Source organism: Opisthocomus hoazin, chromosome Z (assembly GCF_030867145.1).
Source record: "Opisthocomus hoazin isolate bOpiHoa1 chromosome Z, bOpiHoa1.hap1, whole genome shotgun sequence".
In the NCBI taxonomy this organism is placed as follows: Eukaryota; Metazoa; Chordata; class Aves; order Opisthocomiformes; family Opisthocomidae; genus Opisthocomus; species Opisthocomus hoazin.
The window spans coordinates 71,684,898-71,702,060 of record NC_134454.1 but is presented as its reverse complement, the minus strand read 5'-3'; the positions used below and the strand labels follow the sequence as shown (position 1 = coordinate 71,702,060).

Here is a 17,163-nt window from a genome sequence, read left to right as displayed (position 1 = left end):
ATGTGCTGTGAGTAGGAAATGTAAGTTATTAGCGCCAATAATTCATGTAGAAAGCTCTATCTTAAACTGCATCTAAAAAACAGGATGTTTTTCTACCTCTAGAGTCCAGCTTTAATTTTGGGGGGAAAAACAAACCTTCCTCTTACAATCTCTTCACAGCTAGTTCCAAATTTCCCTGAATTGTTTATTGACCAGTGAAAAAGAACATTTGCAGTAAAAAAACCTGAGATTAATTCCATAGTGCTTTCAACTGGTTTACCAGTAAAATCCCTACACCAAAAGTACAGCAAAAGAGGTGCTAATGCTTGAGGTACTTGAGTGTCTTGGTCTTTAAAAATTAGTAGATATAGTTCGTGATGCCAGCACTGAGCAAGAGTCAGCGAAAGTTTGCAGGGCTGAAACCCGCCTTCCCAGCAGTTGAATTGGCCAGGATTAATGAGAGCAGCCCTGCCGAGAAGAACTTGGGGCACTTATGAATGAAAAGCTGGTCATGGGCCGGCAATGTGCACTCACAGCCCAGAAGGCCAACTGTATCCCGGGCTGCCTTAAAAGCAGTGCGGCCAGCAGGTCGAGGGAGGGGATTCTGCCCCTCTGCTCCGCTCTGGTGAGAGCCCACCTGGAGTCCTGTGTCCTCTGGAGCCCTCAGCACAGGACAGACATGGACCTGCTGGAGCCGGGCCAGAGGAGGACACAGAAATGATCCGAGGGCTGGAGCACCTCTGCATGAGGAAAGGCTGAGAGAGTTGGGGCTGCTGAGCCTGGAGAAGAGAAGGCTCCAGGGGACCTTATTGCAGCCTTCCAGTACTTAAGGTAGCAGCTTTCCAATACCTGAGGGGTGCCTACAAGAAAGATGGGGACAGGCTTTTTAGTAGGGCCTGCTGCAATAGGACAAGGGGTAATGGTTTTAAACTAAAAGAGGGTAGATTTAGACTGGATAGAAGGAAGAAATTTCTTACAATGAGGGTGGTGAAACACTGGAACTGGTTTCCCAGAGAGGTGATAGATGACCCATTCCTGGAAACATTCAAGGTCGGGTTGGAAGGAGCTCTGAGCAACCTGGTCTAGTGGAAGATGTCCCTGCTCACTGCAGGATGGTTGGACTAGATGGCCTTCAAAGGTGCCTTCCAACCCAAACTGGTCTGTGATTCTATGATGCATATTATTATGGTAAAGTTTTCAGTGTGTTGCTATTCAATATTGATAATTCATGGTGATATACTGGATTTTGGAGAATTTATCAACCTTTTAATTGAAAAAAATTATCTTGACTGTAGAAATATACCACATAGAAGAAGATTATTAAATTCCCATAAACTGTTAGTGCAGTTTTTAAAATTACTTTATTTCCCAGACTGCACTGTGAAATGACAATGGTAGAGGTATGAATCTCAATCATATTGCACTTCAAACATGTCACACGTTATTATTTCAGGGAAAAAGTTTCTAAGGTACACTAGAGGGGTATCTTTTGATCTCATTTCAGCTGAACAATACCAGTGTGAAGTTGGCATTTTGTCTTTGTCAGTTTTCCTGATGATCTCAGGTGAACCCTGTACGCCACTTCCTGACTTACTAGTACATGAATCCATTTACAGAAAGTTCGCTGGTGTTCCCTGCGGGTTTTTCACTGCTGTGCAGTTGGGAATGAAGAGGCCCTTCCATCTGACCTCATGGTGTGAGAGCGCTAGCAGCTGGGGACCATTCATGGTGGAATTCCAGCATTTCAACAAATATGTGACTTGTTTTCCATTACTGACTGTAGCAATCTCATATCAGCTATATTCTCACTGTAGTGGTTACTGATAGGAGAAAAAGTTTAAAAAAATCTTTAACAATATTATTGACAATACAGTTGATTCATTGCAAAGAATTTACAGTAGAAAAGAAGAATTGTTTGGATGATGGTTCATTTTTTACAGTCTAAGCTCAGTGTCTATCATTTTTAAACCTTTCAAAATTCGCTTTTAGCAACAGTAAGTCTAATCCCTTACTCTCCAGTTCCGCTCTCAGACAACTGCAAGTATGATTATCTAAATTTAAAAAAAATGGTTTAAACTTTACTAGCATACTTATGATTGTTAAAGTGTTTTCTGTCTTAGACTGCTGTAGCATCTCCCTGTGCCATTTAAATGGAGTTCAGTTTTGTAAAAATCATTTTGATTTACATTTTCTGGAACCTGTTGCTTTATATGAGGAGTTTGAAAAATAACGTAAGTTTTTGTGCTAAGAAGCGGTTTAAAGTTTATGAGTTTTCAAGTCCCCATTGAAGTACAGGAGTACTTATTGGGAACAGGAAAAGACTGAATTATTTTTATGTAGCCATGACATAAGAAGCTGGAGCAACATTGTGGTTCTCTCTTACTCTACTAGAAGATGGCTCAGATAAAGGAAATGAATTGTCTGTTGTGTTCCAGTGAAAGTTACAATAGAAACTATTTCCTGTTAAGAAATAATAGGAAAGGTATTCTCTATGCAACTTGACTATAGTTTGCGAGTTGTTGGTTTTTTTTCCTTTAAATATGCACATCTGAGATTTAATTCTGAAGTGTAATTCCATGTGAGTAAATTCCATCCCCCCACGGCTCTGGAATTTGTGCTTTCTCAAGATCCCTGCTTGCTTTCCACACACCTCACCCTCTCCCGCCACACCACTGAATAGCAGAGTTATGTGGAACCAAAGCAAAAAACAGGTATTTGTAAGCTTCCGTCTTTTCCTTTCCACTTCTCTTACTGCACTTTCTTGGATCACAGCTGAATTGATACTGATGCGTTTTATGGACATGAACTATTTGCTTTTAGCATGCGTGTTGACTGCATGTGGTTTTGCTGTACTATATAAAAACTGGCTTGGATTTAAGTTCTGTGATGCTTTGGCTAGCTGAATGTGAGAGGGTCATATCAGGATATTTGCACTTCCTTTTGGAGGATTTCTTCTCTTCCTGAAGCCTGGAGTGATTTGATTGAAAGCAAGCCAATTGTTATGCTCAGCAAAAGGTGACGAAAGACAGGAGTTTGTAGCCATTGGCAAGTAAAGAGATGGAAAAAGTTGCTGCTTTTCAGAAAGCCTTTATTGCCACCAAAGCATGTCCAATCTGAAATTAGCCTTAAGACTGCTGACCTTTGAGAAAAATTACCCAACAATCCCTGAAAACAATGGAGGGGAGAGGGTGGAATTAATGAATAATGATACGAAGGCAGGAAGGCAATAAAAATAAGAATTGTCCTTCATCCTGGTAGGGAGATAGTAACATAAGTTTTCAGTTAGACATCATTTTTTGCATCAGTTCTTGGATTATCACATTTCCCAGAATATTCAAATGGAATTTCTGTCCCCCTGGGGTGTTTTATAGATGGGTGATTTTAAGTTTGATAGGACAGACTGATGAAGTCTTGACTGATCAGATAGGCTGATTATTTTTGTGTGTACTGTGATTCACATTCTCTGGTTTTGATAAGGCTACACAGTGGAAAGCTTACAGCAGCAGGACAACAGCCTGCAAAACTGGGATTCAGCATAACTGGGCAAGTAGAAAGCTTGCAGTAAACCACCTCATACTTGACTCTTCCTTTCAGTCTAGAGGAATTTTGTGCAGAGGAAAACATACAGGTGCATGAGCAGTTTTGGGCAGTATTGTGAAGAACACATTTTTCTTTAGGTAAAAGAGTCCTTGTTTATTCACTTTTTGAGTGAAATTAATCTATTGCTCCTTTTTAAGCTTCTGGGTTTTTTGTCAGAAAATACCATACACATTCATTTTAACCATGCTTTCTGTGTGAAATCTGAGTTAATTATGGGTGACTATAAATATCTTCTATCTCAAAAAAAAAAAAATAAAGTCGAGGTAAAGGGTTCTGTGGGCTTACAGATAAAGCTAGATCATAGTACACAAGAGTTACAGTGGGACGTTCAGGAGGAAGTGGTTTGATAGCAAAGGAGGCTGGGCCTAGAGGGGAATGCAAACATTGCAGGGACTTGAATGTAGTTAAGTGTTGATGGAAAAACTGCACCCAAATGATGGACTGGAGACAAACTGAAACATTTTCTAGGAGTTGTTTCACTTCTGTCAAGCTGCTAAATTTTCTAAGACTCTGTACATCTATCCAAGTGTAGTAGCCGACCTCACAAAGTTTTGTGCATGTGACTGCGTATTTCTAAGGCTTTTTCTCCCTTCTGTGAGAAACTGCCCAATGATAAGAACTGTGCCAATGAGAGGACTACTTTACAAACTTTGAACAAAATAGTTTTGTTCTGATGACTGTCAGCCGAGTGAAACACAATTTCTTGGTCTCTGATACTGTATTTTCAAAAATTTTGCCTACTGCATTATGTTACTCATTTGGGACCACATTACAAAGTGTTGATTCAGTATATTTTCAGGCTTGACACCGCATTAGAAAGCTATTTTCCAGTACGAATTATTCAGTACAAAACCAGCAAAGGAAGCTTTATTAGTGGGTTGTACAAAGCATTTAATTGGCTTTGAAAAGCATGTGGCTACTGAATCTGGAACCACTTTCAAATATGTATTTCTTTCTCTTTTGGGGATATTTATCTACTTTTAATAAGAAGTCTTTTTATTAATTATTTGGTCTAATTCCAGAAAGTCAGACTTTTGCTCTTCAAAGGTTAAAGATTAAAGAAAAAATGCTGGGAGCAAAATTATACAAAGGTTCTTTTGTAGCCATGAAAAATAAAAGGCTTGATTTAAGCAGAACTGAAAAAGTTTCACAGGTTGAAATTTTTTTTTATATACAGCTTTATTTGAAATACGCTGATATTTAGCCAGCCAGAACTGAATGCAGCAGGAACTCTACCACAGCTTCCTTGGCCTTCCGCAATAAGGCCAGACCACTGTGGCCCCTGAGCTCACAGACAGCAATTGTACCATGCTGTTGTATTTTCTTCCACTTGGGATCTCTGTGACTAAATCTCTTTTTCATAAGACAAGAGTGTATAATCCTGCAGTGACATTATCAGAAATGAAGCAAAAAATAAAATGTGACAATTATCCATTTGCTGGTCGAGCAAAGAATACACTTTCACGTCTTTGAGCCATGATTTCACAAATAGCACTTTTATAGGTATGTCTTTGAATGAGATGCATGTTTCATCTTCCCTTGCTACCAGCCAGATGCAGTCCAGCCTTGAACCCAAATCCACGGCGTTGTGTTGATGCAGTTAAAAAGATACAGCTTTCAACAAGTTTTATTTGTTAAGGCTCGGTGCTGCAATTATGGAAGGACACAGTCTGTTCTTTGCTACTGGCTTGATTATAGCCAGCATATGCCAACACTGAGTGGTATCAATTTCCTCAAGTGGAAAAGTTTTCTCATCGCAGAGGAAGATAGTATTTGCCACCGTTCTGAAAACAAGCTTTTGTGCGAGGCCAAGCCAGTGCTCCCACTCCGGCTCCCCTCATTGAGTAACTGTCAGAAGCATCCCAATTTCTTCCGATTATGCTGTTCTCATTGTGTGTTTTCTAAGATCACAACAGGGACAGGTAGTCTTTTGCAATACCAGCATAAAATACTTTTAAAGGCAATCGGTTATTGCTTTTTGAACGAGGACATCCTTTCTAATATCACTTAGCTTTCAGTACATTTTGATCAGATGCACTGTTCTGTGTTTCTGTATTGCACTCCTGTGTTGTTTCCAAGTCTTTAAAATATGCTTACAGCATCATTGGTCATAATACATGCTGTATGAGACATTAAAGCTTTTTTTTTTCCCAAAAAAAAAGGTCCATGTATATGAGAACTCCATAAAATATTTTAATCTTCAGCTTAAATTTCTCTGTCCGTTTTTGTTTCCCAGGATGGAAGCAGTCTGATTTTTTTTTTGCTAAGAACTTTTTTTGAGTTTTCCAGTATTTTCCCTTTGTGCATACTTTTGCAAGACATTTCTACTTGGATTGTTGTCCTCTCTGATCGCACTTAGACCTGCTTTGTTTCAGATTCTTCTTGCAAAATGAAGAGGAATTAATAAGGACACCTGAAATGCTATAGCAGCAAGTATGAAATGGAGCAAAAATAACACTTTGACCACATGCTGGTGGGGAGAAGTAGCATGTGGCCAACCTGTAAGCCGTGTTCAATGCAAAGTGCAAATTTGTCCTTTCCTGTATGTGCAAAACACATTTGTATTTCTCAGAATAACCACTGTTTATATAGGATGCAATTGTTGTTTGCTACAGACCATGCACAAGTGTTAGGCTTTGTTCTACAGTTCAGGTTTTGTTTATATCCATCTGTTGTAGGAAAATAAGAGTGCCTATTCTGCAGTTCACTGTTTGCAAAGGCTGGAGTGGCCAAGCAATGTGCACATGGAGAAGCGCCAGGGAAATCTAGTTTTGCAGTTTCAAGCCAGAGTAACCAGGCAGACAGCATGAACGTTTGGTAAAGGATCTCATTAAATAGAACAGAAAAAGATTTATTAGTGGCTACTGGATAAGTATGAGGTACTACTCTAAGTTTGTAACAGAAATAATATTTGGGTTGTTGTCTTGGTGACTGACTGTTAACCTTTCACATATAGGTACAAACAGTGCTCAGCAAAGAATCCCGCATGTGTCAGCTAGTGTTCTCCTCAGTTTAAACTGGTAGTGAGAGGGACATCCCAGGTCTTCTACAGTGTCTCATTTCGTGTAGAGCATGAAGTTACAGGCTGAACTTCAGTTTTCTTCTTTGATAAACATTTATATTCTACTTTTCTGCTGAGTGTTTTGATCTGTATTTTCAGGTCATTCTGTTAACACAACATGAAATAATTCAAAATCTTTATTTAATTTCTCTGTATTAATCGTGATTAAGTATATCATGAAATACTACTAACCTTTCAAAAAGATGGGGTTTTTTTCTCCTTAGTCTCCATAACTCTCCAAAGAATCTTCTCCAACTTCTCTGTAGCTCTTCTTTTTCCACTGCTTCTGCCAGTAGTATTTTTAATTCATATACACAGGTTTGCTAGAAACAGATGAGAATGTGTGCGCCTTAGACAGAAACTGGAAGTTTGGAAGAGTGCAAACTACATATTGTTATTAATATAGAGTATAATTTTCACAGTCACTATCTCTGATATCTTTAAATGTTCTGAATGATCAGCTCACGTGTACAATGTTCATTGTACTGAAAAATTAAAGAAGATGTGAAAGCCAGGTTACCATAAATCGGTAGATTATTGTTAGTTAACAGTGTAATGTGGGTCTCTGTAAACTCCATTTTTCCATTTAGCATCTGCAGATTTGAATTTGTCTTTGACTGGTAAGATTTCCTTTCACAGAATCTGTGGAGAACATGATAAGATACCTTTAAATCTATTAATTATTTGTAAATTAATCTTACACTGCTTATCCTGACCCTTGCTTTTACTCAAGTACATTATGCTCATGATGTTTCACAGCACCTGCAAGCCACAGAAGGTAGTGTGATACATCCTCATATTAAAATATACCTCACAGTTTGTGTGTGAAGTCAAACTTTGAAGCGTCTGATTTCTGGATAAGATAGAATGGGAAGAAGAGAGGGCAAAATGATAGCCATACCAGATTAAATCAAGACTGTGTTTTGTCCAGTATCATGTCTTCAGGAGTACATGTAAGCTGATAGCTGGAGACAAAAAATTACTGAGGAAGCATATATAATATTCCTCTTCTAGTTTCCGAATATTTCCAGCTGAGGGGATTTCCTGCACCAGATGTGCGTTCTGTATGGTTTGTAACCTGCAGTGGTTTGGTCTTCCATTAACTTATTCAGTTACCTATTTAATACATAACATTTAGCATCCAAAACATCCTTTGTCAGCAAGGTCTACAGGTCTATTCCATGCTGTGTGAGTCATCTCCTTTTTATTTCTGACCAGTCTGGCCCATCTAGCTTCTTTTGATTCCACTAGCTTTATTTTTTAGAGGAACACTTATTATAATTGCTGGTTCTAATTTGACCTCACGCAGTAATACAAGGATTTGGGCTATTAGTAGCAAATAGCTGGCATTTTTTGTCTTCTAGTTAGCTTGGTTTAGCATTTCATATTTTCAGACTTTTTCTTACAGCTATGAGGATTAGAAGTGTATTCTTTAAAATCAAGAGATTTGAGTATACTGCATAACAGATTTGGGAAGCTTCAAGACCATTTAGTATAGTGAATGCCCAGTAAAAATCACAGTAATTGTCAATACCTCACAGTTGTGAAGAAATTTCTTGTCTGTCAGCAAATGATGGAATGATGATGGAGGCTATTATGATGGAGTGTACAGAGCACAGAGTGCACGTGTAACCTTTGATGGCTTTAGGAGAAAGTGAATTGGAAAGGATGAGCTGGAATCTGTGACCTTTAATATTTTATGTCATAATATGTTGTAAATATCATCATAAGGTGAAAAACATGCTTCTGAAGACGTCTAGCAGGATGTTCTGTCCATCTTATTCAGGTGCTAAAGCAAACAGATTTCTGGAGATCTTGAAGAGGATAGTCGACATGGATAGGTTTTGCATCTAGCTTTCTTCTTCAACTAAATAGTGAACTTAGACACATACTTTAGCAGGTGATCTCATTAGAATCGTTTCATTTTCTAGAAGGTAGGCTGGGAGTCTAAATGACATGGTGAGAATCCCACACCTGGTGTCAAAAATAATAATAGAATTTACTGTTACTCTGAAATGTAATAAAAGAACATTTGAACCAGTGATAACTTCACTGAATTATTAAAATTCTATTTTGCTGATTTTAATTACGCTTTGATGGCCGAGAGTAGGGGAGGAAAACAACTATTGCACATGAACACACAGAGCAGAATTTCTTTAAACATAAATGTTTAAGGAAAACAAAAGATGCGTGGATTACTTTTCTGGCACATTATTTCCCATCAGACCATCAGTGATGAATTTTTTCTTATCGCTTGGAATAAATCTTTTCTGAAGAACTAAAGTAAACTCTGTTTTAATTTGTTGACTTCTTTATAAAGATTTCCTGACTCTGACTGGAGGAATAAAAGGTAAAATAACACAAATGAAACTTTTCCTTTTTTACTGTCCAGTGAAACTGGAAATACCTACTAAGTGATAAATAGTCCTCTGTGATAATTTTACTGCATTAGGCAGGAAATAAGATGCTGAGAGAGGCAGATTGACATTGACCACTTGGGAGCTTAATTATAGTAACAAGCTTTTTATGAGAATATCATTGTCTCAATGGTGATGTATTTTAGTAACTGGACATTATTTAGATGCTTTGACATGCAGCAAGTATTATGGATTTGTGTATTTTTATATAGCTTTTAAATGTCAGCAAATGATCATGAAACACATCATTAAAATGAAAGTTGTGTATAATTGTGTTTTTAAGTAGTATTGATGTTCCACAAATTCTACTAATTTTTGGCTCTTGTGTATTAAACACACCGCTCTGCAGCAGCAGAGTCAGTGGGTTGCTTTTAAAACTGGCTTCAACAGGACAAACATGGAAGAGATCAGTATGAGAAATAAAAATAAAGAAAGGATATTCTTATTTTTTTATATAAACAGTAATTTTGGCTTCTTAATGAGCCTTACAGTGGGTTAAAATTATCACTTCGAGCTGGACTTTTCACCTTATATACCTCATTTTTATGCTACTTGGCATACAGTCATATTTTTACAGTATTTTCCCTGATAATGATCACTAAACTTTAGTGTGGGAAATCAGTCTGAAGAAGCTGATACCGTGATATTCCAACCACACTAAAAAGTTGTAGAGCAACTTTTCCTAAGTGGGTACATGTTGGATTTCTACAAATAGATGCATACAGGTACTTTGGAGATAACAGCATCTAGTTGCATTAAAATTTTATTCTTTTCTGAATATGAAAGGTTTACAGGTACTCTATAATAGAACTGAGGAATCTATATGCTTTTTTCTGTAATATAGATTAAAATTAAAAATGTCTGAAAGTTTTTCCTTGTTGTTTTCCTGTGTGTGTCTTCTGCAAACTGTTGAAAATCAGCTAGTTCTCAAATTTATGAAAATTTGAGAACTACTACCTTGAATGATGGAAGGAACATTTTGTGTAAAATTCTTACATTAGAAATGCATGGAGATAAAAGGAGTAAAAATAATCAAAGAATGTTTTATTTACTATTAAAGGTAGTAATATTTTACTTGATGTTAGTTGACTTGTGATTTACAAATGAGTGGTGGGCTTTGCGAAATAGGTTTTGGATACAGAAGTCCAATTGCTAACATCTCTGAAGTTAGCTGCCTATGTATGTGTGTGGAAGTATGTTTTAAATTTGTTACCAGCTGTGATAAATATGCCCAAAATGCTACTTTCAACCCCTGTCTTGTATGCTCAGTGAAGCCATAACTGAACCTTGATTTCTTAAAAGTCTTGAGGTTTATGCGTATTTCTACATGTTACTTTTTTTTTTTTTTTTTAAAGCACTCTTTCACCTCATCAGCTCTTCTAATGTTGATGTGAAAAATTCAATGAGTTTCAGTGGGCCTCTGGAAGACATGTTTGGGTACACAGTCCAACAGTATGAAAATGAGGAGGGGAAATGGTAAGCTGGTTTTCTTTTCTTGAATGGAAACTCCAAATCATCAGGTATTCAGTGACTCAGGTGCTATACTATTATTTGTAAGTATTCCTGCTATGTAAGGGTCAGACTATGTCAGTCGTGTTTCTTAAACTGATGCACAGTCCTAGGGAAACATGGAAAGATTGGGATACTTAAGGATCCAAATTTATATGTATATTTATTTCCACAAGGACATAAATGAGTTCACAAAGTGGGTAAACTCCCTCGTTGATAGAGCTGAGTGTTTGTGTTATGCTTGACTGCTCTTTTTCCCATTTACCAAATAAAATAATTATTTATCTTTTCCTTGTGTTAATGTATTGGCAGTGAAATTTCTCTTGTTTTACTTAACTCATCTGTACTATGTATTTTTTCTTAAAGGTTTCTATTACAGGTTGTCGGAACTGAGTTTTGTAACTGGTGGAAAGATTCCCCTGTCAAAATATTTATTAGTACAGTACTCCGCCTTCCTTTTGGAGGGCTAATTATGTCTCGAAATTGGTAATATATTCACATTTGGGACTTGGAGCCACCTCCTTAGCCTGCCTTTCCCTTCTTGTTTTGCTCCTGAATTAGAAGTTGCATTTTGGCGTGCTTGCTGGTATCATTGCTTCTCAATCTTTTGATAAACACCTGCTTGTGCTTTTCTCTTATAAGAAAAAACTTCACAGGCTAACCAGTGGGCTGCAGAACTGAAATAACGATTGACTGGTAAAAGGCTTGGGAATCCTGAGATCTCCACCATTCTTTGCAGATTGCTCTGGTCTTTCCAGAGCTTTGCCAACAATTTTATATTCTTGGTAAACCCAGGGACTGCTGCGGGCAGCCTGGGATGATGGGCATGTGGCTGCATGACAGCCAGGTCCGACTGTTCTGCACTGCCCAAGCATTTCCCCCTGCAAGCACTGTGGCTGTCTGTCCACCACCACAACACAGTGTTCACCATTAGCCATAGAGGATGTTCACAGAAATGAAATTGCAGAGCCTGCTTTTAAAAATGCTAGCTTTTGGTTGCCCAGGTTGTAGGATGTTTAAATATATGTCTGCATGAGGGTCATGGGCAAATAACGACGACCTTCTTTGAACTAATTTAGACCTTCAGGAAATGGTATCCATTCTTGGAGCTGGGATTTTGCTAAGTAAGCTTTATTACTGTAAACAGTCCTGAAACCTTTCAAAAGCAAAAAATAATATGAGCTGGAAATGGCGACTCTTCCTGTCTGAAGGAAGACAGGAATCTAGATCAGTGTGCTAGATCTGAATATGTCTGAAATTAAACTCCAAAACTGCTGTTAAATTGTCAAGCTTTCAAGCTGCTTTCAGCGTGGCAACATCCAGAGCAGGAAATCTGTAGGTTAAAAATAAACGCACAAAGCAGCCTTGTGATGCTTCGTCAACTGCTATAACGCTACCTAGATACCACAGATAGAGGTTTTTAGCAACAGATGTTCTGTAAACCTGACCGTGGTTGTTTCTCAATAAAACTGACATCCCCTCAAAAAGCCCACTCTGCAAAAAGACAGAATAGCATTTCAGATCACTTCTTTCTGTTCATGGGGCTATTTCTCAGAAAAGAACAGCATGGGGACATAATCCTGCTGAGCATTGATCACCTCCCATGGGATGTCAAGCACAGTCAGCTTCTCTGAAGTTAAATGGGAGTCAAAGATGTGTGACAGGCTGTGGTGCCTGTTTCTAAGTTTTGGTGTGAAAAATATATACGTTACAGCATATAGCTTGAAAGAGCGGTCAGATCCAGTATGTACTTGGAGCATTTTATTTTGCTTTAGAATTAATTATTTTATTATTCATGAAAAAATCCTGATGGATCACAATGAGCTGTTCCAGTAGGGTTTTTTGGAAGATGGATTGTGTACTGGCTTTAAATTCTCATTTCAGTCTTTTTTAAATCTGTAGGCTACATTTTACCTGTTACATCATTCTGTTCAAATAGCTTATGCCTGGACTTACTAATCTATGATTAAAGGTTGAAATGTTTCTCTCAATAACGTTTCACAATCGTTTAAGTGTCCAGGAGCAAATCTTACTGAACTATTACTCTTAATGGCAGGATTTCTGTTTCCAGTGTGTGCTGTGAATTCTAATTTAATCGATGTTCTTCCTTACACATTTACTGGAGCCAGTTGTTGTCTGCTGGGTAATGCTAGGCTATTTAGTGTAGCTAAAGGTGATTTGAGAACAAAAACAGTGTCCATCTCTAAATGACACTTCCTGCTGAAAACTGGATTGGGTGTGGATGCTAAGTTGTGGTGCTTACAAAGTACAGTATGAGAATAGTGATTTTTGGTCACATCAAATTCTAAAAAAAATGTACAGGATAAAAATCCCTAACATTTGAAAAATTTGATATTTCCTTTAATAACCATTTTAAAAACATTATTTTTTATTAATGAGGGGAAAAACAATGTATTTTGCACTGCTAGATCACATTACTTAAGACTGCATTCTTTTTCTGGGTGCTTGTGAGCCTCTTCTTTGGTATTTGCTCTCTCAGCACTGAAAATACATTTTCTTCTAAAATATATTGAAGGTCAAGGAGATTTTAAATAGACTTTTTTCTTCTGTTTTAGTTTTAATACTTGTCATCCATCCACCGATATTGCATTTATTTTCCACTGGAATTTTTTAAAATGTTATTCTATTGTGTTATTTGGTATATAGGCACATTTCCTCTCTGTGTACTTATTAAAGAGGAGACGAAATTGCTGCTTTTGCTTGTATCTGAACTAGCATTATAGATATTTTTCTTGCTCTCCATCCTGTACTCTCTGTATGGAGCTTGCTGCAGCTGTTCTCTCTCTCTAAGTTTTATTTGCTGACTTTCATGCCTTTTAAGAAAGAAGAAATTTCAGGTAACTTGTTTCATTTGCAGGGTACTTATTGGTTCACCATTAGTTGGCCAACCTGAGAAAAGAACAGGAGATGTATACAAATGCCCTGTAGGAAGGGACAACCAATCACCCTGCATAAAACTGAACTTACCAGGTATGAAAGAAAATAAAGCTGTGTCACATGGAGGAATAATGTCAGATCTCAGGATATTTTTATCTAGTAAATATGCATTAGAATTGTTTCTATGGAGAAAATTTACTTAGGACTCCAGACCTAAATTTGAAGGAAGTTATGTTTGTAACATCAAAAATAAGCTTATTTTAAATCTTCTCATTGTCTTGTGGAGAACATTTTAGAATGGGCATTTGACTCTGTTATAAAAATTTTATTATAACTGGCATTAATTGACTGTGGTTGGCAGTCCTGACCATGGCACCAGAAAGGCCATGGAGCATAGATTAATGGATTACCCTTTCCAAAACGCTCTGAAGCCAGCCAGAGCCTTCATAATGCCATCGGTAAGCTTTTGATGAGAACATAACTAGCCAAAACCAGGGTGATGCGTCTTAATGTGATACAGGTAATTATTAACAATTTACTTGTTCATGTCAAGAGATACACGATGTAGACAGGAAGAGTCTTCCGATTAATATGGCTTTCATTAAATACACCTGTCGTGATATTTTTTATCTCCTCCTTTTCCTTGAAAACCTAAATGTTGCTAATGTAGCATAACAATAACAAATACAAAAGCTGTGAAGTCATTTATAGCAGAACAGGGTAAAAAAATGAATGTTTGTTTTCTAATTAACAAAACTGTGTGAACAGTAATCTCTTGCTTTCATTGTGCTGTTATTTTTACTTTTTTTCTTTCTTGCGGTTCAAGAAAACTATTTGAGACAGCAACCCAGACAAATTTTCTGGGAAAAAAGCCAGTCTCAGAAATTTTTCTTGATTGTTGCAATTGAAGGAGGAGGAAGGGCGCTAAAATATTTGATGAAACCAGTGTCAGTCTGGGTTTTATTTTAGAAGCTGCAAGCTCCATGCTAGGGACTATATACTTAAACATTTTGTTTCCACGTTCCCAAATACTTAACATTTTAATCTATTTATAGCTTCTACTTCAGTTCCTAACGTGGTGGAAGTAAAGGAAAACATGACTCTTGGAACAACCTTAGTGACTAACCCAAAAGGAGGCTTTCTGGTAAGAAAGGACTTTTAGTCGATTTTAAAAGCAGTCTTGTTTTGTGCTCAGGTACCATAACAAAAACATTTCACCCTTTTTCATCTTTTAAAGGCATGTGGACCACTTTATGCTTATAAATGTGGGCGTTTGCATTACACAACTGGAGTTTGCTCTAATGTCAGCTCCACTTTTGAAACTGTTGAGGCGATTGCTCCGTCTGTACAAGGTATGCGTGCCACAGGAATTCTCTTGTGTGTCCAAAAATACAAAATGCCAAACAAGACAAATGTATACACAGAGGCATACCAAAAAGTATGAACTGCTTAACTTAGCTACCAGCATTACCAAGTTAAGTAAATGTTTTCATTGTCCGTATATAATCTAAATTCTTGCTACTTTTGGAATTTATCTCAGTATAAACAATCACTAGAGCGCTATGTAACTTCCAAACATAATTGCTAAAAATAGTTGCTTATGTTTTTTGCTTATGGCCAAAAGGCTCTTTTTAAATAATGATGGCATGTTAAGACCTAATACAAATCCAATTTAGTAATGTAGATAAAAATCTTAAAAGACCTGGTCCTTTGAAAGAATTGAAGAGGAACAGTTTGGTGTTTTGAAGAAGGTAGGGGTCACTAGTGAATACTACTTCAGTTATGTGCTCTTCTAATCTTATCCCTTTCTTAATTTTTTGTTTACAAAAAAGTGCCTTGCTGATAAAGGGAACACAAACCACGTAAAATACGATGCAAAGTTGATGCGTGACGGTTGGCGTCAAACATGTCAGTTCAGCCCCACTGTAGAAGGATATGTGTTTGTTACTGATCGCAAAAGTAACTGGAACTGTGAGCTGTATTTGATCCTTGTTAGTATCGATTCTTATGTGGCAATTCTTGTTGCAGAGTGTAAAACCCAGTTGGACATCATCATAGTCCTTGATGGGTCCAACAGCATTTATCCATGGGAGAGTGTCACAGCCTTCCTAAACAGCCTCCTGAAAAACATGGATATTGGTCCTCAGCAAACACAGGTAACACAGTAGATATTTTACGGCTGTTTAACTTGCAAGAAAAAAAAGGATTTACAGGAAGTGGATGAGAGTGTCGTCTGTGGAGCTCTTCAATTACAAGAACTTACAGCAACAGGGTAGTAAAACAAAATAGCTGAAACCACAACTAAGTCAGTGTCTGCCACCAAGTAGCGATGTCAGGGAGGCTCTCCTCCCCCCAGTGCTCAGGCAGTTTGAGGAAACCAACTTGCTAACATAGAGACAAAAATTAAGTGCGTTAAGTGAGGCCACTCGAACATTGTCCTTTCCCACTTCCTTCCTCTCCACAACCTCCTCTTGTCTTCTTTTGCATATCATAGCACAAAGGTCATTGCTGCTCATGCACAGACATGGTTCAGACAGCCTTTGATTATAAGCTTTTTGGAGCAGTGTTCAATATTCGTACTGTGGAGCACTGAGCATTCAGCTTTTAAACATTTGAAATCATAATTAACGAGTGGCTGTTAAGCTGCATGTTATTAATGGCAGAAGCTGCATTTATATAATAAGTGGAGAGGCCCAGATTCCCAGCTGCTGTAAATCAGCACAGTTCCACCAGAGTCATCAGAGCTACAACCAGTCACCCCAGCTGAGGATCTGACATATGTTTCACAGTCTGCTGAATAGAGTATGTAAATAGCAATTCCAGCAGCACGCAGGGAAGGGGGAAACATGCATGCAGGGACACATTTTAACACAGCAAGCTTTATTAACACAGCAAGCTTTATTAACAGCAACAGAGGCAACCAGGTCTTCCTTTCACTTCTCCCTTTTCCCCCTCCCAAAATCAAGGATTTTCTGGGATCCTCTATGGTATTTGATATGCTGTAGGACAATGCTTAGAGTTTTTGCTACTTCAGGTTAGCTCCTAACATTCAGCTCCTGCCTTCACAAAGGAGACTCTGAGAAGGTGTAAAGGATACCTCTGTCTACACAGAGCATCCCCGTCATTTTCCAAGTTTGCTGGGATTTGGGAGTTACCACCCAACTCCCCTGTTTGCTGTACTGAACACTGGCAAATGAAATTGTTACTTATAAACTGTCAACTTTACAGTCGTGTCCTGTTATTTGAAACATGCTGTTCTTCCAGATATTGTAGGGAGGAAGGAAAAGCACTTTGTCAAATTTAACAAAAAGGAAAAAAAAAGAAATTCTTCCTGGTCCCTTAAGCTTGTGATTACTCAAACATGTGCCATCTTGAGAAAACACTTAAACCTGAGCTTCCCAGTACAGGGCAATGGCTGCATGGAAATCATTGCTGCCTTCTGCCCAAAGGGTTTCGTGGGAATAGTACACAAGACAATCAACTCTACTGCACCCTCACCCCTCCTCCTCACCCTGAAATTCCTAAATTTTTTAATTTCCACACCTCTGTTGTTTTTTTTTTATTGGAATCCTGGCTCGTCTGTGCAGCTTGGCTCGCGCACAAAAGGTCCCTTGTTGGCCTGCACTCCAGCAGTCCGCCATCTCCACCTACAAAATCCGTTCTGCCCATGATTTGGCACAGCTACTCCTCTTCTTACAT

General features: G+C 38.0%; 1 protein-coding gene across 3 annotated transcripts in view; it reads left to right on the top strand.

Moving 5' to 3' along the window:
• Positions 1 to 17,163, top strand: part of ITGA1 (integrin subunit alpha 1) — a 76,332-nt gene that overhangs the window by 18,526 nt on the left and 40,643 nt on the right. For all 3 annotated transcript variants that reach the window (XM_075410778.1, XM_075410779.1, XM_075410777.1), the window contains 5 exons: positions 10,413 to 10,533; positions 13,445 to 13,557; positions 14,520 to 14,608; positions 14,702 to 14,816; positions 15,493 to 15,620. In XM_075410778.1, coding sequence (XP_075266893.1) covers positions 10,413 to 10,533; positions 13,445 to 13,557; positions 14,520 to 14,608; positions 14,702 to 14,816; positions 15,493 to 15,620 — 566 coding nt within the window. The remainder of the gene's footprint in view (positions 1 to 10,412; positions 10,534 to 13,444; positions 13,558 to 14,519; positions 14,609 to 14,701; positions 14,817 to 15,492; positions 15,621 to 17,163) is intronic.